A 25,698-nucleotide genomic window follows, 5' to 3' on the forward strand; every position below is an offset into this window, starting at 1 on the left:
TTGTCATGCTTGCACTCAACATTCTGGCGGTTACATCGGTTATTAATGAACTGGCTTTTCACATTTGCAATAGGTAATCTCGCACTTACATTAACCTGTGATCTTGCAATGTTAATCACTGAAATACATTGCCTAGATAAATATATTACTAAAATTTCATTACTCTACATTAATTATTTTTTGATGTTGCAATTTTTTTCCCTTCAGTGTAGAAAACTCTCTGAATCAGTGGCTCAGGTATGTGGCAGGACGATCTTTGGAGCCCATTCATTCTGAATTACTGTAGTATGTGCATGCATTTTGATGTATCACTGCCAAGGAATAGTGTGTATTTATTCTATACTTGCAGTCTCAATCATTTCATCTGGAGCACCTTCACCCGGGTATTCTCTAAAATTCTTTATGAACACCACATGCCCATAATGCCCAATCTGTAATCGGTTAAGAATATAGTAATTCCAGTGTTACTCAATGCACAACTATGCCGTGTAACCATGAAATAATATATTCCATATTATAAACAAAATCATGGAAATAATCAACTGAACATGTAACTAACTATAACACTACACAACCATCCTACAGTGATTCCAAATAATATACAGTCCTGTTACTGTTAAGTGATCAGTTAAAAGTGAAATAGTGTAGAATAAGCATGATGATTCTAGTTACATCACAAATTAAAATCAAGAAAAACTAGTCAGAAGTATCAAAACAGTCTTCATTTCTCATAGACCATATACAAAAGCAACAACTACTTCCTAGTGCTATTTAATATCAATATAAGTCATAAAATTTTCTATACACAATTGTCACAACGTAAATCTGTGTTAAGGACAGTACGCAATGGCTAGAATTCTTAAAATTGTGATATACCTAATAATCAAGATGATTTGCTTCAACTGCATTATCGCTTCTGAATCCTGGTAATCATTACACTATATTATCTGGAAAAAAATATCCAAATACACCTATAAATTCAGTCTGTACACACATCATCAAAAATTCACTGTAAAAATAACCCACATATAGAAGACTTTCTTTGGAAGAACTGTTAACTCTCAGCACAAACTTAAAACTGCCAGTGCTTGTATGAAGATGTCCATGCCACCACTTTGGCATAATCTGGAAATTTGCTCAACATATCTCTGAAGATGGGTGATATCTGATGACCAGATGTCATATACTGTCCTGAGAGTGCTAAGTCAAGAATAGTATCATTTGACAATGACTGCACCTGCAAAGAAGTTGTAAACATGTAATAATTATTAATGTTAGAAACTTAACAAAATGACAAAAAACATACAATACCTTTACACGAGTATGTGAGTTCAGGTACAATGAAACATAATTTTATATTATATGCAAAAACAGATTAACAAGTCAGCAACTGAAAATTGCAACAATAGTTTCATCAAGATCAAATGTGACAAATGGAACACTCAGGAAGTATATGCAAATGGCATATTACAACTGAAAATATATTCACGCAGTGCACACAAGCACTCAGTATGAAATAACTATTGTGATTCCCTGATGACCTCAGAGCTGGTGCCTGGATTGAGGTTCATGATAGTATAAAACAGACGATTTTAATGGCAAATAGCTCCAGGGAAGGCCCCCACCCCATCCCTAACAAAAATCAAAACATACGTAATTATCTGTTTCGTTTGATAGCTTGAGTAAGGCAATAATACACTGCAAATGCTTTACTGCTTTGATTGACTGATTGATTGTTTTATTGGTCCACTCCAACATTTTTGTACATAGTTACAAATTGATATTGGACAAGTCAATTTTTGACAGATTATGAGATGAGACACCAATTAACGTGATGATTATGAATTGCATATCTACTGTGATATAAATAAATTACAAACACAAAACTGTAAACAAAATTATATATACAGATTGCTGTCTTCATGCTCTTCTCAAGAACTTATAACAGTCTTCTAGTTAAAGAAGCAAGAGAATTTTTACTATTTTTACATCATTATGTTGACCATCACTTACAATTTTTTTTTAAGGAAACAAATTTACATTAAATCATGACCATTTTCTTATGAATTGACAATATTTGATCTTATTAATTAGAAAAGCAGAGTAATGTTTATATTTTTTATGGCATCTTCACGACTATAGTTTATAGGTTTTGCATTGGTACTAAAAACACAAATGTAAATATTAGAAAATATTTACAATTTATATGACATACACTAACAGTGATTATGTTACCGACTGGAGTATTTGACAGGAACCCATACAGATTTTAGAAGCAACTAGCTTCTATATATTTAAGATTCTATATATTCATTATCACTGTAACACAGTTTATTTAAAATAAATATTTCAGAGCCATTTCAAAATTCCTTAAATTTTTGTGTCTTAATGTGTTGTAACTTGTTCTAAAGTTTTTTCCCTGCTACTAGAGGCTCATCTTGTCGAAGTTTTGTTTTTGCATATTCACTCTCAAGTTCCATTGTGCAGAGTGTTGTACATATGAACTGTTTCTTTTTCTTTTTTTTTTTTTTTTCACTAGTTGGTCTTCAGTGTCTGTTATTTTCTTAATGAAACGTGTAACTCCCAAAATGTACAAGGTGTACAACTTTGCTTCCAATGTTTTTTCCCCAACATCTGAGGCTTTAATGAAACAAATTGGTTACACATGTATCATTCAAAGTATTTTTCATCGCTGGCCACTGCTTTCTCCCATCTTTCGAGCATTGTACAAATCATGTGTTGAAAAAATTTGTCATCTTTTGAAGAGATCCATGAATCGATTCAATTTGTGACATCTTCATGAGGTCTGAAGTCTTGGTCAGCCAGGCCACATGCCACTTATCTAAACAGGTGATAGTCAGAGAGAGCAATGTCTGGAGAATACGGTGGGTGGGGTAGGACCCCCATTTTAATGTTTCCAAGTATGTTTTGATCTCTTTTGCAACGTGGGGTCGAGCATTGTCATGCTGTAAAATCACTTTATTGTGCCTCTCACTGTATTGTGTTTGTGTTTTAATGCTCTGCTCAAATGCATTAATAGCAATCGATAACAAGCACCTGTGATTGTTTCACTTCGTTTTAACACCTCATAGTACACGATGCCAAGCTGGTCCCACCAAACGCAGAGCATGATCTTGGAGCCGTGAATATTCAGTTTGGCAGTCGACATGGAAGCATGAGCGGGATATCCCCATGATTTTTTGTTTTTAAGGTTATCGTAATGAACCCATTTTTCGTTCCTGGTCACAATGCGATGCAGAAATCCCTTCCGTTTTTGCCTCTGAATCAACTGTTCACAAACACACAAACGCCATTCAATGTCTTTTCATTTCAGCTCACACAGGACCCAAGCTGCTCCTTTCTGAATCTTGCCCATAGCCTTGAGACGTTTTGAAATGACTTTATGCATCACTCCCACTAATTGTGCCAATTCTTCTTAAGTTTGGCACGAGTCTTCACTCAGAAATGTCTCCAATTCTGCATCTTCAAAAACATTCTCTCTTCCACCACTATGCCAGTCTATGACATTAAAATCACTGTTCTTGAAGTGATGAAACCTCTCACAACACTTTCTTTCATTAATAACATCCTTACCATACATACCTGAGAGAACTTAATGAGATTCAGTTGCTGTTTTCTTCATACTGAAACAAAACAGTAACACCTCCCAAAAATGATGAGAATTAGGCTCGTAAACTGACATTTTCAATCAAGAACAACTTTATGATGCAGACACTTATTGACTAATGTTTGAATGAGGTTATGTTGACCAAGGTCCAAGCTAACTGCCTGACATCTGTGATCTGTTCCTTTCGACCGCTACTTACCGTTGTCACCACCTATCAGCAAACGGCAGATTCAAATTTGTACACCTTTTATAATCAACACAGTGGGAGAATTTGTAGGTTTTTAAAACAAAGGCCTGAGTGAGCTTCTAGTAGTTACAACATAATCAAAAGGTAGGGGCAGGGGATGGTAAAGAGCTGTTCGTGGAGCATACAGGGATAATGTAGAGAGAGGGTAGAGCAGCTACATGCAGCCGGGAGCTTATACAGTGGGTACAGGAGGTTGGGGGGTGGAGGCAGGATGGGTAGCAGAAAAGGAGAGAAGTAAAAAGACTGTGGATGCATTTGTGGAATAGAGGGCTGTGTAGTGCTGGAATGAGGATGGGGAAGGGGCTACATGTGTAAGATCAATGACTAAGAAAGGTTGAGACCAGAAATATTGTGGGAACATAGGAGATACTGCAGGGAGAGCTCCCATCAGCGCAACTCAGAAAAGTTGTTGGTGGAGAAGATCCAGATGGCACAGGTTATGAAGCAGTCATTGAAATGAAGAATGTTGTGTTGGGTGGAATGCTCAGCAATGGGGAAGTCCAGTTGTTTCTTGGCCACAGTTTGTTGGTGGGCATTCATGCAAACAGACATCTTGTTAATTGTCATACCCACATAGAAAGCAGGACAGTAGTTGCAGCTTAGCTTGTAGATCACATAACTAGTTTCACAAGTAGCCCTGCCTTTGATGAGATAGGTGATGTTAGTGACTGGACTAAAGTAGGTGGTCATGGGAGGATGTATGGGACAACTCTTGCATCTAGGTCTGTTACAGGAATACGGGCTGGGCAGGACCTGGTAAAAAGAATGGGGGAATGCTCCCACAAGCAGCAGTTTGTTATCTGCCACCCCTACCCAGCTACCCCTCTCACTCCCCACTCCAGCCTCCTCCTTACCACCACCACCCAGTTGCTACTTCCATCATGCGCTGCTGCTCGCAGTGTGGCCTTAACAGCCAGCGACTGCAGTCATGAGTGTGACAATTGCATTCCCATGCGCGCGCGTGCGCGCGCGAGCGTCATCTCTCTCTAACGAAGGCCTTGTTGACCGAAAGCTCATTTTCTGACAGTCTCTTTTTTTTGTGCCTATCTGTGATTCAGTATCTGTGCTGTGTGTTGAGTAGCAACTATCCTTTTCATAATATTGTTATATTCCATAGTGGATTTTCCATTGTTGAATTTTGGCTGATAGTTTTTCATCCATCCCATAACCCAGTGCTGTTATCCTTTGTTACTATCTTCTAGCAGTTCCATTTGCTATGATCCTTATAAATCTTTTTTGGACAATAAAACAACTTCTGCTACCAGGTGAGTTCCCCAAAAAATTATGCCATATCTCAACAGTGATTCCACCTGTGTGTAATATGATACTCTTGATCATTTGCTGTGTCATACAGCCAGTAAGAATTTTCGTGCAATAGCAGGTGGTAGTTAACTTCTTAGTGATGATGATTTTCTTCAATCCACATTCATGGAAATTTAATGCTGTTTACAACTTCTAATTGTTTGCCAGATAACACTTTGATAGAGCTTGAAGGGTGTATCCTTTGTGCAATATGTCAATGAATAGTCACTGTCTTTTCTGCATTCATGACAAGAACCAATCAGTTATGTGTAACATGTATGCTATGATTTCATTCTCCAGTTCACCTACAGTCTTCCTCTTTATCAGAATGTTGGCATCGTCTGCAAATTTTATGGAAGTCTGGGAAGGGGTTGCTGACTATAAGTTATTTATAAACAGCAGGAACAAAATTGGACCTAGAATGGAATCTTGGGGCACACCACATTTAACATTCTGTTTCCCAGACTGATACATAAGTTGGCCAATACTGGTTCCTTCTTGATATTAAGTTCCACTATTTGTTACCCAATGTTCAGTTATGACTGTATCCATTTCTGTCCCAGTCCCCTGACCTACATGTCCCAATTTTGAGAGTAGTAGTTTATGGTTTATGACATCAAAAGCTTTGGTGAGGTTCAAAAATATAGCAGACAGGTGCTATTTATGGTGTACTTGCGTCAAGGCTTTGTTTACAAAATCAAAGATGGCAGTTTCTGTGTACCTACATTTACAGAAAACTGATAAAACAGTGTAAACATCTACATATGGATTTTTATTTATTGAAAAGGAGCACAGAATGCAATTTAACGTAAACATATGTGAGACCCTCATTACAACTAGAAAGAAAGATAGATAGACCAACTAGTGGAAAAAGGATTGGAGGTGAACAACTGAAGATGGGCAGTGTCAAGTACTTGGGAAGTGTGGTAGAGAAAAATGGAAGAAGTCAAAAGAGATCAGTGAATGTGGCAGACATACAGAAACATCCCTGCAAAGTGTTCAGAGCCTGGTTTTGAACAAAGACATCCCACAAAAAACAAAGAAGTTATGTATGGAAGTTACTACATCCCAATACTGACCTATGCATCTGAAACATGGGTAATGAAGAAAAGAGGTGAAAGCATATTACATGTATGTGAAATGAAGTTCCTCTGAAGTAGGCTAGGAGTAACAAGTAAAGATAAGAAGAGAAATAAAAGAATAAGGGAAATAGTGAAAGAGGAACAGAGCAGGACAGAAACATCAAGGCTAAGATGGTATGGGCACTTAATAAGAATGGAAAACAAGAGGATTCCCAACAAGATACATAAAATGGAGATGCGAGGGAAAGAACCAAGATGAAGACCAAGGAGTAGGTGTGGAGGAGAGTGCTGAAAAAGAGAAGGGACAGCTGGACCAGAGTGAACACAAAAAGATGGTTGGAGAACAAGACAAGATGGTGAGGCTTATGTTGCAAACAAATCGAAACTTAAACTGGAAACTGCTCAAGAAGAAGAAGAGGAAGAAGATGAAGAAGAAGAAGAAGAAGAAGAAGAAGAAGAAGATGATGATGATGATGATGATGATGATGATGATGGTGACGATGTAAAGGAGCATTGACAATTGCCTCATTTAACCATCAAACATCAAACAAGATTGATCTTTTTGGCAGTCTGCTCATTAATTCTACTCTTTTCACGTCTTTAATCTTGTTTCACAGACAACAAAATTAATTACCTACTTCTATTCCATCATGCTCATTTTGAATGATAATTTGAATAATTATTTTCAATGTTGTTAATTACTTTCCTCTTTAGTATGCTTATTCTTCATCAGAATTGTGTGTTAAGCAGCATTTCCATCTAATATAATAGTACTAATTGCTATTTGCACTCATCCAGAAAGGTAGCATCCACAGAGAATGTCACGAAGTCAGTTTCCCTTGCTCTTTTATTTTTGTTGTGAATTTTACTTCCACCACTGCTTTTTTGAAACATACTGAATAGCAGATACGATAAACTGAAATCATTAGTTTCTCATCCTTCATTTCAGACTTTGACACAGAGTTTCACAGTTAACCATTGAAATGCTCCTTGGGTTGATATAAGTACCCGTGGAGTTCATAATAGCACTACGAGAATAGAAAGAAAGGGTGCACAAATTCTATAGACTGTAAAAAAAGTTGTTAATGTTCTCATACCCAAGAAAACAACATAGAAGACTTGTGAGTGTGCAAAGTAATCATTATATTTTCACAACAATGGAAATTCCTCAATGGAATAATACAGGGTGTACATAAAGTCTAGGAAAACTTTCAATTATTTACTGCACAAGAATCAAACATTGTATAGGAATCATACATATGTCATTTTGAAGAGAAACCCTGAAAGTTTTTTTTTTTTTCCCCATGTCTACCGCCACAGCACAGTTTGGTAATTTGCTGATAGTCAGTGCTAGTCACAAACATTGTGAGTTCAGGTGCGGAGCAATCTGTTTCATGAAATGGCCTCCCCTATCACCAGATCTCACTCCGTGTGACTTTTTTCTGTGGAGACACATTAAAGATCTGGTTTATGTACCACCTCTATCACGTGATGTAGCAGAGCTCCAGGAGAAAATATGGGAAGCAACTGCTACAGTCGACGATGCCATGTTGGGTCAGGTATCGCAAGAATTCGATTAGCATATTGACATCTGCAGAGCCACTCATGGTTCGCACATTGAACATTTGTAAAAAAACTTCCAGAGTTTCTCTTCAAAATGCAGTATGTATGACAGTGTACAATGTTTAGTTCTTGTGCAATAAATAATTGGAAGTGTTCCTGGGCTTTGTGTAAACCCTGTATTTCCAAAACGCACTTAACGTAGTATCACACCTACAATTATTATGAAAAGTATGATCATGTGGGGTATCAGACAAAATATACGACTGGACTGAGAATTTCTTGGTAGGGAAGACACATCCTAATATTTTGAATGGATGGTCATCAACAGATGCAGAAGTAGCTTCAAGTGTACCCCAGGAATGTGTTTTGGGTCCCTTGCTGTTCATGTTGCATATTAATGTCCTAGCAAACATGGACTTTCCACAGATGATTCAGTTATCTACAATGAAGTGCAGTCCACATGAAACTATACAAGTATTCAGTCAGTCCTAGACAAGATTTCAAAGTGGGTCAAAGATTGTCAATTTGCTTTAAATTTTCAAAAATGTACAATTGTGCAAGTCACAAAATGAAAAAAAAAGAAAAGAAAAAAATCCTTGTGTCCTATGAATGTAATATTAATGAGTCACAGTTGGAATACGTAAACTCATACCAATACTTAGCTGTAACACTTAGTAGGGACATGACGTGAAACGATCAGGGAGGCTATATCATGTGTAAAGCAGGTAGCAGACTTCTGTTTATTGATAGATTACTAGCCAAATGCAATCCATCTACAAAGGAGACTGCTTACAAAGCACCCATGAGATCCATCCTAGAATACTGCTGAAGTGTTGTGGGACTAGCAGGGGACACTGAACATACACAGAGATGGACAGCACGAATGGTCACAGATTTGTTTGCCCTTTGGGCGAATGTGACTGAAATGTTGAAAGAACTGAACTGGCAAACTCTAAGATAGATGGTAACTAACTCAAGAAAGTCTACTGACAAAGTTTCAATAACTGGCTTTAAATATTGTCTCAAGGAATATACTACAGTCACCTACATGTTGCTCCCATAGAGATTGTGAGGATAAAATTAGATCAATTGCAGCACACACAGTGGCATTTAAACTATCATTTCTCCTGTGCTCCGTATGTATATGGAACAGGAAAATACCCTGATAACTGGCACGATTTGACATTCCCTCTGTCATGCACTTCACAGTTGTTTGCAGAGGGTAGCTGTAGATGTAAAATAAACTACCACTGACTGATGTGTGGCGTATAGATAAACCTAACAGGAAACAGTATTTATACTAGATTTTGAGCTCTTGCCCTTTCTCTAGTAAAAGTATGCACATTTAAACACACAACCACACAGACAACCAAATTCACAACCTGATGGCGAGATTCTTGCCACGGCCGTAAGTGTGTGAGTTTGGGTGTCTGTGTGGTTGTGTATGTGTGAGTGTGTGTTCTTTTACTAGAGAAAGAGTAAGAGCTCAAAAGCTAGTATAAATGCTGTTTTCTGTTTCACATTTCTATGCCCCACACCAGTCACCTATGGGTTAGTGGATATTATTCTCTATCACATACCTCAAACATGTTTGTCTCTATTGCCCTTGGATGGACTGAAGGAAATGTGGAGAACATTTTGACAGAAGATCAACTGGTTTCAGAAGCTATACTGAAGTTACTGCTACCTTCCTTGAACTGATGGGAAAACGGATGAGGAAAGGGAAGGACATCTAGACATATTTGTTGACTTAGGAAACGCATTTGATAAAGAATCAAGGTGACATTTACTACTGCAAATGATGTAGGAAATAGGTGTTATGTATGGAAGCATATTCTCAAAACATATTCAATGCTTGTTTCAAAGAAATTAATTTTTCTTCAGGTTTAGTGGCTCGTTATTACAAAAAGATGAACGAATTTCTTCATCAATAATCCAAACCCATATCTAACCCCAGAGACAGTTAGACACAAGTGATACAAGCCATAACTTGGGGCTCCAAACTGAGAGGGACACCAAAGGCACCACAACTGTAAGATTTCTGTACAGTGTGTACCTCAATTAGTAGTGGCAGCAACTGAGTGCAAGATTTGTGTACAGTGTGCTTCACAGTTAATACTGAAAACTAAAAAGGGTGAAAATGTATTGGGTAAAAGGAGCAAGGGGAGGGAGTGGGGTAGGGGCAAATAAGTTGCGCATGTGAAAAAATTCTTTATCCAGTCCTGTCTTGCACAACAGTTCCAGGGTTTCTTAAACACTGTCTGAAATTAATAAGAGAATGTAAGAAGCATGGAGTTGGATTGGATGCTTTGAACAATGCATTATTAATAGACCAAAATAGTCAGACAAGTCTAAAATAAAAGCTAGACAAAACAAGATGCTACTAAGAAAACAATGCCGTGCCTAAAAATAATATTCTCACACAACCAATTGATATGCTACAATGAATTACCGAGATAAAATCCTTTTGTTTACCTCAAGGTCAAACCAGAACTGCCATGGTGGGCTATCAAGTCCGCGTCCATAATGAATAAAATATGTTGGACGATCATTCCAATTTGGTTCACCAGATGTAACATCTTGACAAAAACTCCATCCCAGGAGCTTAACTCCTGGTTTAGGTGAAATATGTAGCTGCATATGATCTGGACCTAGAACAAACATATGCAAAATATGAAAGAAAATGTAAGTCCTAGGTAAACTTTGTAACAATTTAGCAAATTATGAAATTCTGACCAACTCATGTTTGGAAGAAAAAAGTTCAGCCTCTCTCTGTATAAGAATCCAATATCTCAATGTTGGTTGAGATAACTAAAATGACCAACAAATTTTAAATGTTTATCAGAAATACTACCACTCGACCATATAATCTTAAACTGAATGTTTTCATTGTGCAAAATCACCAGTCTTACATTGCAGAAATGTTCAAAACCTCTTAAAAATGTACTCGATCTTAGTTTTATTCCTCCTACCTGTGGCATTGAAAGTTAATCTTCTTACAGATTTTGATAATGATTTTGCAGACAAAAGTTCCAGTTTTGTTGGGTTATGAATAACAGGAGCAGGACTTGGAATCCAAAGTGTACGCTTGCTGTGAACATAGAGATTTTATAATCATCTGGTAAAATACAGTATTTCAGAAAGTGTCTAAAAATCACACAATAACAGATGTTTATATTACCATATAAATGTAACAAAAGGTACTACAAGGAATCACAAATACCAAATGGTTATCATATTTTGACATTTCTAGGTCTTGCAACTATACAAAACAACATTTGGCATAATTCTCCGAGAATTAATAAAGTCCTTATTGTGCAAGTATCAGCAGACAATGTTTTGAAAAACTATTGATGGATTGTCACCAACCTGTAGTGCACTATTTGAGACACTGTGATATTTGTGAAAATATTATTCATATTGTTTGACATCCAGCAGTAACATTTTTCTCATGAGCTGTTATTTTCACACTCTTTATGATAGATACAACCAAAATTTCCATAAATACTTTACTATTGATAGGAGGGACCACATTAGGCATGGCCTTCACCTCAATAGGAAAGGGAAGGGAAGGGAAAACTGTCTAGCTTGATTGCAGAAAACTTACGGGGGGGACACTGTCACAAGTGGTAAAATACCAGTGGTCACAGGTGTCAGAGGGATGCCTTTTTTAGGATAGGGAAGGGGGATAGAAAACGAGTTTTAAGAGAGATTGGCAGACAGATTCACTTTGAGAAAATAGATGAACAGGAGTCAGATTTTAGCATACAGCCTCCGTTTAAACAATGTTTAACAGAAAGTAATCACAAACTGCCAGTTCATCTTCACCAAAGCAGTTATAATGCCATTAGTATGCAGTATGAGTTATCTTTATTACAACAGAACATTCCGGGACTCAGAACTAAAGTTGATGAACTACTCATTTGTATCGATGAAATGAATTCATCTAACGAAATTGACATAATCTGCCTCTCTGAACATCAAGTGACCACTGGTATAGATATGTTAGACATTTCAGGATTTAAGCTAGCTTCCTACTTCTGCAGAGTAGATATGGAAGGAGGAGGAGTTGCCACATTTATTAAAAACTGCCATAAATTCAAGAACATTGACATTAATAAATTCTGTTTGGAGCAGCATCTAGAAGCATGTGCAACAGAAGTAGAGTTCCATAACAGATCCTATATAATAGTAACTATTTACCGAGCACCTGCAGGAAATTATAATCTATTCATAAATCATCTAGAAGCTCTTTTGGGTTATTTAACAGTAAGAAACAAAGAAATTTTGATTGCTGGTGACTTTAATACAGATTTTCTAATTCAATCTTCCAGTAAACATTTACTGCAGTTAGTAATGTTGTCTTTCAATCTAACTCACACTGTAAACTTTCCAACTAGGATCACTAAATCCTCAAGGGCAGCCATTGATAACATTTTTATAGACAAATCAAAGGAACAAAATCATATCATAAAACCTGTAATAAATGGACTATCAGATCATGACATGCAGCTCCTTGTTTTAGATGTAAATTCTAAGCAGATTATCAAGACTGCTAAATCTGAGTACAGGAGAGTATTCAATCAACCAAAAATGAAGATATGAACTGGAAAGATGTTTATAGTGCTCATGACATGAATGAAAAATATAACACATTCATGAACAATGTCAGTACCATGTTTGAAAACTGTTTTCCTCTAAAAGTTACTCAAATTAAACAGAAGATTATAATAAAACCATGGATCACTCAAGGAATAAAGATTTCCTCTAACACAAAAAGGAAAATGTATCTATAGACCAAGAATAGCTCCAATGCTGATGATTTAGCTAAATACAAGGAATACTGTAAAATATTAAAAAATGTAATTCAGACATCTAAACAAATACACTACGAGAAGAAGATAGCAATGTCAGGGAACAAAATAAAAACAATATGGGATATAGTGAAAGAGGAGACTGGTAGAACCAGAAAGGAACAGGAGCAAATAGCACTAAGGGTAGATGACACATTAGTAACGGATGGGCATAGTGTGGCAAATCTATTTAACAAGTACTTTATATCCATTACTGATAGAATGGGATTGTCAGGATCAGTAAATAATGCCCTTGAATATCTGAAACTAGCCTTTACAAATAGCTTCAGGTACATGCATATGTCACTCACATCACCAAAAGAAATAACTTCCATAACAAAATCTTTAAAAACAAAGCATTCTAGTGGTTACGATGAAATATCAAAAAAGTTAATTAAGGCATGTTCTTGTGAGTTTAGTACAATTCTAAGTTACTTGTGTAACCAGTCAATTATAACTGGGACATTTCCTGACTGGCTGAAATATGCAGATGTTAAGCCTCTATTCAAGAAAGGGGATAAAGAGATGCCATCAAACTACAGACCGATTTCACTTTTGCCAGCATTCTCAAAAATTTTAGAAAAAGTAATCTACAGGCAGCTTCTCAACCATCTGACCACAAATAACATATTATCAAGAAGACAGTTTGGATTTCTGAAGTGTTCTGATATCGAAAAGGCTATTTACACCTACAATGAAAATGTACTTAATTCATTAAATAACAAGTTACAAGCAACAGGTATTTTCTGTGATTTGTGAAAGGCATTCGATTGTGTAAACCACAACATCCTTTTAAATAAATTAGAATTCTATGGTGTCATGGGCAGTGCTGCAAAATGGTTCAAGTCATACCTCGCTAACAGGAAACAAAGGGTCTCAGTGCAAGGGACTAGTGAATTAAGTCATCAGTCATCATCAGAATGGGAAGGGCCATTGCTTTTTCTTGTGTACATTAATGATCTGTCATCAGTTACACTGCCAGAAGCAGAGTTCGTTTTGTTTGCAGATGACACAAGTATTGCAATAAATAGTATGTCGAGTGTAGTTCTAGAAAAATCTGATAATGATATTTTCATGGATATTAATAAATGGTTTAAAGCCAACTCACTGACATTAAACTTCGAAAAGACTCACTATATCCAATTCAGAGCCTGTAATAGGTTTCCACCCAGCATATGCCTAAAGTACAAAGAAGAGCAGATAGAAGAGGTTGACAGTCTTAAATTCCTGGGATTACAACTTGATAATAAATTCAGTTGGGAGGAGCACACAACAGAACTGCAGAAACGACTTAACAAATCTGTATTTGTAATTCGAGTGTTAGCAGACATAAGTGACATAAAAGTGAAAAAGCCTGCACACTTTGCCTGGTTTCATTCCATAATATCATATGGTATAATATTTTGGGGAAACTCTTCAAGTCAAATAAAAGTTTTCAGAGTCCAAAAGCGTGTAATATGTATTATTTGTGGAGTAAACTCACGGACGTCTTGTAGAAGCCTCTCCAAAGAACTGTGTATACTAACTACCGCCTCTCAGTATATTTACTCCTTAATGAAATTTGTCCTAAATAATATATCTCTTTTTCCAACAAACAGCTCAGTTCATACATACAATACCAGGAACAAAAATGATCTGCACAAGGACTTAAAAGCACTTACTTTAGTTCAAAAAGAGGACCACTACTCAGGAACACTCATCTTCAATAATTTTCCAGCAAACATAAAAAATTAGTTACAAATAGAGATCAGTTTAAAAGGAGCCTGAAAGACTTACTAGTGGCCAACTCCTTCTACTCCATTGACGAATTTTTTAATAGAAACAAATGATGTGTTGTATATATTTATACTATTAGTATTGTTATTTCAGCTTTAAAAAAAATAAATAAAAAAGTGACATGTTCCACATCCACGAGGATCTCCTCAACACGGATCTATGGAACGAAAAACTAATCTAATCTAATCTAATCTAACACCAAGTGAATTAAATTTATTTACGTTAACTGAATGGATCCAATGGGGATGAAATCAATTAAAAGCAATTACATTCAATGATTTCAGTGAAATCCTACTCAGAAGTGCTGAACATATTCTGGCACAAATTTTCAACAGTCATAAGGTATGCAATTATTTCATAACCCTTTCAAACAATGATCTGTTTCATAACCTCTCCTATTAAATAAACTGTTTTAGTGCACTGAAAAGTATGAATAAATTAGGACTCTGTGATCACTAAACCAACAAATTAATGTTTTAACATCGTGAAACATGATTCAGAAATAATGAGTGAGACTAGAATTAATTTTTTCTCTGGTGAAATTAAATAGAATGTGAGCATATACAGTATTGTTGATATTACGAACTTTAGTTTCCATGGTTTAAATGGAAAGCATCATTTCATTAATGGAATACACTGATACACGTTACAATGCATGGTTCTCTCTATCTGCAATCATTTATAGGGTAATTTCTTTCAGAATACTGGAAAAATTTCCCTAGTCTTATTTTAATTACTGTATGATATTAAGCAAGGTTTGCATTTTTCTTTAATCTCTTAAAAAAATGTAACTTTTAATTCTGACTTCGGTGACCAGTTCCCACATGCGATATAATTCTACTGTACTTGCCTTCTTTGCCCAAGTTCGAAACTGACTGTGATGACTCAACTTACATCTAAACAATTGCTTCAGACAAAACTCCTTTGAAAAGTATAACCTAAAACTGTATGAAACAGAAATTGATTCTGATGTAATATGGGGTGTGCCAAAAGTAATAACTTATAGCAACTCACTGAAAATACTAAAATAATCATGTTTGTTTGTGATAATTATAAAGACAAGTGCCAGAGCATTATGTCATTCTAGTGCTACAAATAACCAAGAACAACTTCAACTCACTTTACTTTCAATGTGATGGAGGTCCACCACATTACGCAACAGCTATGCAAAATGACATTGATGAGGTATTTAGTGGGAAAGTTATTGGATGGTGAGGGGTAACAGAAATGTGACCCAGATCTCCTGACCCTACAGCATTGGGTTTGTTCTTTTGGGGTTTATCTTTAATATAAACAGTATGCTGCAAAAACCACAAACATGAGAAAATGAAAAAAATTATATACAACACTTTTTTAAGACATTGATTGTGTATAAACAAGTATGCCTCAGTATGCCAGATAATTTGACAAAATGTATCAACAAAGATTGAAAACACTTCAAGAAAGATGTTATAAATACACTCCTGGAAATTGAAATATGAACACCGTGAATTCACTGTCCCAGGAAGGGGAAACTTTATTGACACATTCCTGGGGTCAGATACATCACATGATCACACTGACAGAACCACAGGCACATAGACACAGGCAACAGAGCATGCACAATGTCGGCACTAGTACAGTGTATATCCACCTTTCGCAGCAATGCAGGCTGCTATTCTCCCATGGAGATGATCGTAGAGATGCTGGATGTAGTCCTGTGGAACGGCCTGCCATGCCATTTCCATCTGGCGCCTCAGTTGGACCAGTGTTCGTGCTGGACGTGCAGACCGCGTGAGACGACGCTTCATCCAGTCCCAAACATGCTCAACGGGGGACAGATCCGGAGATCTTGCTGGCCAGGGTAGTTGACTTACACCTTCTAGAGCACGTTGGGTGGCGCTGGATACATGCGGACGTGCATTGTCCTGTTGGAACAGCAAGTTCCCTTGCAGGTCTAGGAATGGTAGAACGATGGGTTCGATGACGGTTTGGATGTACCGTGCACTATTCAGTGTCCCCTCGACGATCACCAGAGGTGTACGGCCAGTGTAGGAGATTGCTCCCCACACCATGATGCCGGGTGTTGGCCCTGTCTGCCTCGGTCGTATGCAGTCGTGATTGTGGCGCTCACCTGCACGCGCCAAACACGCATATGACCATCATTGGCACTAAGGCAGAAGCGACTCTCATTGCTGAAGACGACACGTCTCCATACGTCCCTCCATTCACACCTGTCGCGACACCACTGGAGGCGGGCTGCACGATGTTGGGATGTGAGCGGAAGACGGCCTAACGGTGTGCGGGACCATAGCCCAGCTACATGGAGACGGTTGCGAATGGTCCTCGCCGATACCCCAGGAGCAACAGTGTCCCTAATTTGCTGGGAAGTGGCGGTGCGGTCCCCTACGGCACTGCGTAGGATCCTACAGTCTTGGCGTGCATCCGTGCGTCGCTGCGGTCCGGTCCCAGGTAGACGGGCACGTGCACCTTCCGCCGACCACTGGCGACAACATCGATGTACTGTGGAGACCTCACGCCCCACGTGTTGAGCAATTCGGCGGTACGTCCACCCGGCCTCCCGCATGCCGAACTATACGCCCTCGCTCAAAGTCCGTCAACTGCACATATGGCTCATGTCCACGCTGTCGCGGCATGCTACCAGTGTTAAAGACTGCGATGGAGCTCCGCATGCCACGGCAAACTGGCCGAGACTGACGGCGGCGGTGCACAAATGCTGCGCAGCTAGCGCCATTCGACGGCCAACACCGCGGTTCCTGGTGTGTCCGTTGTGCCGTGCGTGTGATCATTGCTTGTACAGCCCTCTCGCAGTGTCCGGAGCAAGTATGGTGGGTCTGACAGACCGGTGTCAATGTGTTCTTTTTTCCATTTCCAGGAGTGTAATACTGCAGCTTCAATAAAGTGCTCAGTTCTTTCAGAATTTCAGTTGTTTGCTTTGTATTCAATCAAGTTACTACAGTAGTGCTTTTGGCATTTGTTGTATTTTTATTGTTGTTGTTGTCGTGGTCTTCAGTCTGAAGACTGGTTTGATCCAGCTCTCCATGCTACTCTACTCTGTGCAAACCATTTCATCTGTAATTACTACACCCAAGCTCGTGTAAGCTTTTTTCTGAAAGTTATGAAAGTATCCAACCCCACATGAACCATGAACCTTGCCATTAGTGGGGAGGCTTGCATGCCTCAGCAATACAGATAGCCGTACTGTAGGTGCAACCAAAATGGAGGGTATTTGTTGAGAGGCCAGGCAAACGTGTGGATCCTGAAGAGGGGCAGCAGCCTTTTCAGTAGTTGCAGGGGCAACAGTCTGGATGATTGACAGATCTGGCCTTGTAACACTAACCAAAACAGCCTTGCTGTGTGCTGGTACTGTGAACAGCTGAAAGCAAGGGGAAACTACAGCCGTAATTTTTCCTGAGGGCATGCAGCTTTACTGTATGGTTAAATGATGACAACGTCCTCTTGGGTAAAATATTCTGGAGGTAAAATAGTACCGGTTTCGGATCTCCGTGCGGGGACTACTCAGGAGGACATCGTTAGCAGGAGAAAGAAAACTGGCATTCTACAGATCGAAGCGTGGAACTTCAGATCCCTTAATCGGGCAGGTAGGTTAGAAAATTTAAAAAGGGAAATGGATAGGCTGAAGTTAGATATAGTGGGAATTAGTGAAGTTCGTTGGCAGGAGGAACAAGAATTTTGGTCAGGTGAATACAGGGTTATAAATACAAAATCAAATAGTGGTAATGCAGGAGTAGGTTCAATAATGAATAAAAAAATAGGAGAGCGGGTAAGCTACTACCAACAGCATAATGAACGCATAATTAAGGCCAAGATAGACATGAAGTCCATGCCTACTACAATACCACAAGTTTATATGCCAACTAGCACTGCAGATGACGAACATATTGATGAAATGTATGATGAGATAAAAGAAATTATTCAGGTAGTGAAGAGAGACGAAATTTATTAGTCATGGGTGAGTGGAATTCGGTAGTAGGAAAAGGAAGAGAAGGAAATGGAGCAGGTGAATATGGATTTGGGCTAAGAAATGAAAAAGGAAGCCGCCTGGTAGAATTTTGCACAGAGCACAACTTAATCATAGCTAACACTTGGTTCAAGATTCATAAAAGAAGGTTGTATACATGGAAGAAACCTGGTGATACTAAAAGGTATTATATAATGGTAAGACACAGATTTAGGAGAGAGGTTTTAAATTGTAAGACATTTCCAGGAGCAGATGTGGACTCTGACCACAATCTATTGGTTATGAACTGTAGACTAAAACTGAAGAAACTGCAAAAAGGTGGAAATTTAAGGAGATGGGACCTGGATAAACTGAACGAACCAGAGGTTGTACAGAGTTTCAGGGAGAGCATTAGGGAACAACTGACAGGAATGGGGGAAAGAAATACAGTAGAAGAAGAATGGATAGTTTTGAGGGATGAAGTAGTGAAGGCAGCAGAAGATCAAGTAGGTAAAAAGACGAGGGCTATTAGAAATCCTTGGGTACCAGAAGCAATATTGAATTTAATTGATGAAAGGAGAAAATATAAAAATGCAGTAAAAGAGGCAGGCAAAAAGGAATACAGACGTCTCAAAAATGAGATCAACAGGAAGTGCAAAACAGCTAAGCAGGTATGGCTAGAGGACAAATGTAAGGATGTGGAGGCTTATCTCACGAGGGGTAAGATAGATACAGTCTAAAGGAAAATTAAAGAGACCTTTGAAGGAAAGAGAGCCACTTGCATGAATATCAAGAGCTCAGATGGAAACCCAGTTCTAAGCAAAAAGGGGAAAGCAGAAAGGTGGAAGGAGTATATAGAGGGTCCATACAAGGGCGATGTACTTGAAAACATTATTATGGAAATGGAAGAGGATGTAGATGAAGATGAAATGGGAGATACGATACTGCATGAAGAGTTTAACAGAGCACTGAAAGACCTGAGTCGAAACAGGAGTAGACAACATTCCATTAGAACTACTGATGGCCTTGGGAGAGCCAGTCCTGACAAACCTCTACCTTCTGGTGAGCAAGATTTACGAGACAGGCAAAATACCCTCAGACTTCAAGAAGAATATAATAATTCCAATCCCAAAAGAAGCAGGTGTTGACAGATGTGAAAATCACCGGACTATCACAGCTGCAAAATACTAACGGGAATTCTTTACAGACGAATGGAGAAACTGGTAGAAGCCGACTTCGGCGAAGATCAGTTTGGATTCCGCAGAAATGTTGGAACACTTGAGGCAATACTGACCCTATGACTTATCTGAGAAAATAGATTAAGGAAAGGCAAACCTACATTTCTAGCATTTGTGGACTTGGAGAAAGCTTTTGACAATGTAAACTGGAATACTCTCTTTCAAATTCTAAAGGTGGCAGGGGTAAAATACAGGGAGCGAAAGGCTATTTACAATTTGTACAGAAACCAGATGGCAGTTATAAGAGTCGTGGGGCATGAAAGGAAAGCAGTGGTTGGGAAGGGAGTGAGACAGGGTTGTTGCCTGTCACTGATGTTATTCAATCTGTATATTGAGCAAGCAGTAAAGGAAACAAAAGAAAAAATAGGAGTAGGTATTAAAGTCCATGGAGAAGAAATAAAAACGTTGAGGTTTGCCGATGACATTGTAATTCTGTCAGAGACAGCAAAGGACTTGGGAGAGCAGTTGAACGGAATGGATAGTGTCTTGAAAGGAGGGAATAAGATGAACATCAACAAAAGCAAAACGAGGGTAATGGAATGTAGTCGAATAAAGTCGGGTGATTCTGAGGGAATTAGATTAGGAAATGAGACACTTAATGTAGTAAAGGAGTTTTGCTATTTGAGGAGCAAAATAAATGATGAAGGTCGAAGTAGAGAGGATACCAAATGTAGACTGGCAATGGTAAGGAAAGCGTTTCTGAAGAAGAGAAATTTTTTAACACCGAGTATAGATTTAAGTGTCAGGAAGTCGTTTCTGAAAGTATTTATATGGAGTGTAGCCATGTATGGAAGTGAAACATGGACGATAAATAGTTTGGACAAGAAGAGAATAGAAGCTTTCAAAATGTGGTGCTACAGAAGAATGCTGAAGATTAGATGGATAGATCACATAACTAGTGAGGAGGTACTGAATAGAATTGGGGAGAAGAGGAGTTTGTGGCACAACTTGACAAGAAGAAGGAACTGGTTGATAGGACATGTTCTTAGGCATCAAGGGATCACCAATTTAGTATTGGAGGGCAGTGTGGAGGGTAAAAATCGTAGAGGGAGACCAAGAGATGAATGAATACACTAAGCAGATTCAGATGGATGTAGGTTGCAGTAAGTACTAGGAGATGAAGAAGCTTGCACAGGATAGAGTAGCATGGGGAGCTGCATAAAACCAGTCTCAGGACTGAAGACAACAACAACGTCAAAGTATCCATGACGAAGAGCACAGTGGGTGACCATCCCTCATCAATTATCATCTGGTTGAGCTAGTGCAGCAGTGCATCCTGGATAACCGTTGCTTCACATTTAAGGAGCTCAGCAGCCTTTTTCCACAGATATCATGAGCCTTGTCACTAAGCACCTGCTGCTCAAGAACCTGTGTGCCAGATCAGTGCCAAAACAACCTGACACCCAAACACAAAACAAAATGTTTTGGAGCAGCACTGCAGTTCTGCAGCGGTATCAATGATGACGGCAATGAGTTCCTTGATAGGATCACCACGAGCGATGAGACATGGATTTCTCACTTGACTCCAGAAACCAAGAGCAGTCAATGCACTGACACCACAGTGGATCTCCAGTCAAGACAAAATCAAACAGACTGTGTTAGTGTAGAACGTGATGTGCACAATGGTCAGCGACAGGAAGGGCACTCTGCTCATTGATGTCCTGCCCAAAGATGAAATAGTGAATGAATAGAACTATCAGTTTAATAAGTCACAGCTGCAAAATACTAACGCGAATTCTTTACAGACGAATGGAAAAACTAGTAGAAGCCGACCTCGGGGAAGATCAGTTTGGATTTCGTAGAAATGTTGGAACATGTGAGGCAATACTGACCCTACGACTTATCTTACAAGCTAGATTAAGAAAGGGCAAACCTACGGTTCTAGTGTTTGTAGACTTAGAGAAAGCTGTTGACAATGTTAACTGGAATACTCTCTTTCAAATTCTGAAGCTGGCAGGGGTAAAATACAGGGAGCGAAAGGGTATTTACAATTTGTACAGAAACCAGATGGCAGCTATAAGGGTCGAGGGGTATGAAAAGGAAGCACAGTTGGGAAGGGAGTGAGACAGGGTTGTAGTCTCTCCCCGATGTTATTCAATCTGTATACTGAGCAAGCAGTAAAGGAAACAAAAGAAAAATTCAGAGTAGGTATTAAAATCCATGGAGAAGAAATAAAAACGTTGAGGTTCACCGATGACATTGTAATTCTGTCAGAGACAGCAAAGGACTTGGGAGAGCTGTTGAACGGAATGGACAGTGTCTTGAAAGGACGGTATAAGATGAACATCAACAAAAGCAAAACGAGGGTAATGGAATGTAGTCAAATTAAGTCGGGTGATGCTGAAGGAATTAGATTAGGAAATGAGACACTTATAGTAGTAAAGGAGTTTTGCTATTTGGGGAGCAAAATAAATGATGATGGTTGAAGTAGAGAGGATATAAAATGTAGACTGGCAATGGCAAGGAAAGCATTTCTGAACAAGAGAAATTTGTTAACATCGAGAATTGATTTAAGTGTCAGGAAGTCATTTTTAAAAGTATTTGTATGGAGTGTAGCCATGTATGGAAGTGAAACATGGACGATAAATAGTTTGGACAAGAAGAGAATAGAAATGTGGTGCTACAGAAGAATGCTGAAGATTAGATAGGTAGATCACATAACTAATGAGGAAGTATTGAATAGGATTGGGGAGAAGAGAAGTTTGTGGTACAACTTGACTAGAAGAAGGGATCGGTTGGTAGGACATATTCTGAGGCATCAAGGGATCACCAATTTAGTATTGGAGGGCAGCGTGGTGGGTAAAAATCATAGAGGGAGACCAAGAAATGAATACACTAAGCAGATTCAGAAGGATGTAGGTTGTGGTAGGTACTGGGAGATGAAGAAGCTTGCATGGGATAGAGTAGCATGGAGAGCTGCATCAAACCAGTCTCAGGACTGAAGACCACAACAACAACAACAACAACAACAACATCCTGAATTTGTTAAGCTGTGGAGTGTACCTCTAGATGGTATGATGCTGCTTATGTGTGATATTTTGCTTACATAGGGCATGTATTTCCTACTATGCATGTAATCTCTCTCAGAAAACTGGAAAAGCATTTGTCAATACTTTTGTTATTATCCATTGTATTAGACCAATCCATTTCCTTTAACTAGTCTATCATATTGTTTACATTAGATTCTCCTAGTAGTCTATATGAAACTTCTACTCCTGCAGTATCAAGAGCTGAATTTTCAATTTAAAGCTATAGCCCTGGATAATCCGATATTCCTAGCTCTATAACATCACATTCAAGAATGTGTCTATGTATATTAGTAATTACATTATCATCACATGATTTCAATCTGGTGGGCTTTTCATGAGACAGTAGTAGTTCAATGACTTCAAAGAATTAACCACATGCATCAAATTTATATATTTGTCTTTATATCTATATTAATATCACCTACAATTACAGTTTTCAGCCTTTTTTTTGGCAATTGCAGTATTAAAGTATTATTTTTTTCAAAAAATACTATTTCATCAGAGTCTGGAGTTTGATAAACTGAGACAATTACAAGTTTTTGTGTGTATATTACCACACCAGCTACTTCAAATATGCCTTCATAGCATATTCTGCTAAGGTCTATGATTGAGTAATGCAAATCAAGATTGCTTTTAATGTAGATTAAGACCCCACCATGTGACATTCTTTTTCTGTGGTTGCTTGTTACTAACAAGTATCGAAGTGCAACACACAGGTCTATTTCAAGACTTTCATCCAGTGTTCAATGACTTCACCTATAACACATTGTACATTTATAGAAACATGGAGAATACTGTTATTAGCACAGAAAGATATTTTCATTTCACTGGATCTTGCATGTTCATTTATTTTCACTGGGTGATATAACGCAGTGCAATTATCTGAATGAATTCGTCTTCTGCAGTTTCCTCTTAATGCAGTTTCTACCCTCCTTCCTTGTAATGTATTTTCCCCCTTAAAAACGAGGTATTTAACATGCACAGAAATAATTTATTTAAAAACAAGATGCTTGTATTTGTGAATTAATTTCTAATCCTGTTTCTCTCTTGATATAGAAATTTCTTCCCATGGTAATTCGGTTGCTCACCATTTTCAGTGTGCAGAGTTTTCTCTAGTCAACTAATATCTACAACACTGCATTTTGTGTAATTGGGGAATAGTTGTATGATTTTAATGTTGGCTTTACTGATCTCTTTGTTAACACAGAATTAAAGACCAACTCATGTCTATAAGGTATCATCACAACAACAGTGCAAACTTTTTATAAAATTTTTGGATTCATTATGTGCCACGTTATTTGCACCAGTCACACAAACAACAAAATTACTGTCCTTCAGTATAGTCATATGTTCTGAGACATCTTCAACAACACTATTTGTTCTCGCACTGGATTTCACAATGCCAGTTACACAAAAGTCCATATTCACATCCAGTAAAATGCTAGCAAGCTTTCTTCGATCGTTGTCCACTAGAAATAGCACACTGCACTTCTTTGTCCACTGTTTATGATAGTTGCCGACTTCACTTTTACAGCTTTCCATTCATTAAATTCACAGTGTCTGGAATGTTTGCTTTCAATGTTTACAAAGTAACTACTGCTTTCTGATAACTTGCTATATAAGCCAAATAGAAAGGGACTTTAAAACAATATTCAGGGAGCACAGTTATACAACTAATACCACTGCCATATGTTGTCATTTGTGTGACAACACCCACCAGTTATGTCCTATTTAGAGTAGTTTAAATATTCTATACTTTGAGCCCAAGGGCAGGAATTTCGACATTTTGGAAGACCTTGAAATTTATGCTTATCGTTGTACTAACCTAATAACAGACAATGGGTTTCCAGCATTTTTGATGAGCCGCTACGTTAGCTTCATGTTTGCAGTTCTCACTAGTACAAATGCACTATCTACCATTTTATTTGTGGTTTACACAAAGAAACAAATGAAATGAGTTACTTTGCAAGTATGATTTCATGCTTAGGTCTAATCTTTTTATTTCACTTTTTTTCACTGTTTGTCTTATACATGTTTTATTTTTCCTATATGTTGGCATGAAATATATCCTACTTTAAATTTGTATGAAGTTCTGCTCTTATTGTAAAACAAATCTTGTTAAAAAATAATTCTTTACTACCCTATAATGGTAGGCTGCAGCATCACCACTTACACACCATCTTGTGAAAGAGGTTCCTATACGGTGGTGAGGACTACTACATTTACTTGCCTGCTAGCTTTCTATATGTCATTTTGGTATTTCTCTCTTTATGTGAATATAGTAACTTCATGGACTTAAAAATAAGAAGCTTCTCTGTCACAGCACTGTAATTATATTGTATTGCAGTATGTACTTTAGTAAAAAAAAATTTTTTATTGAATTTTAATTTTTCAAACCTTTATGCATGCATTAATACATTTCCATATGCTTTCACATTTTTAATATGGAAACATGTTGTTAATTTATCATGTCAGATGATGATGGGCTACATCCTAAATACATTATGGAAATAACAAAGTTCCATTAGCATCTGGTGACTACTTTTTGCAATCTTTTAGAAACATAGAGGGTCAGAGTGGCAGAAATATTTGTATCTAGTTTTAGTTAGTACATGTATATTTATTACAGTTAAGTTTAATTTCTGGAATGAATTTCAATAACTTATTAAGCTTTACAGGTACATTACCCTTTCCCGTGCAGCTTCACCTGTGAATGTATTTACATGTATATTAAGCAAATCCTTCTCCTCCTCCTCTATGTGGCCAACTCTCCCTCCTTTTGCATGTCTACCCTACGTTCCCATTTCTACCTATCTCCTCCATCCCACTCCCACTCATCATCTCCACCTCCCCTTCTCTTTGTAATATCCTCCACCCCTTCTGCCTGTCCATATCTCCCCCCCCCCCCCCCCCCCCCACACACACACACACGATTTAATTCTACTCCTCCTCTCTTTCCTACCTCCACCTCCCTCTCTTCCTTTTCCATCTGCCCATCAGACTACACATCAGGGGCCGC

At 38.1% G+C, this 25,698-nt stretch overlaps 1 protein-coding gene across 2 annotated transcripts in view; it reads right to left on the reverse strand.

Annotated features, from left to right (window-relative positions):
• Positions 1-700: 700 nt before the first annotated feature.
• The window catches only part of LOC126272998 (endoplasmic reticulum metallopeptidase 1-like), a 264,375-nt gene continuing 239,377 nt past the window's right edge, over positions 701-25,698 (reverse strand). For both annotated transcript variants that reach the window (XM_049976357.1, XM_049976355.1), the window contains exons 12-14: positions 10,795-10,913; positions 10,298-10,473; positions 701-1,237 (exon numbers count right to left, since the gene is read on the reverse strand). In XM_049976357.1, coding sequence (XP_049832314.1) covers positions 1,073-1,237; positions 10,298-10,473; positions 10,795-10,913 — 460 coding nt within the window. In that variant the 3' untranslated portion in view covers positions 701-1,072. The remainder of the gene's footprint in view (positions 1,238-10,297; positions 10,474-10,794; positions 10,914-25,698) is intronic.

This window comes from Schistocerca gregaria, chromosome 5 (genome assembly GCF_023897955.1).
Source record: "Schistocerca gregaria isolate iqSchGreg1 chromosome 5, iqSchGreg1.2, whole genome shotgun sequence".
Taxonomy (NCBI): Eukaryota; Metazoa; Arthropoda; class Insecta; order Orthoptera; family Acrididae; genus Schistocerca; species Schistocerca gregaria.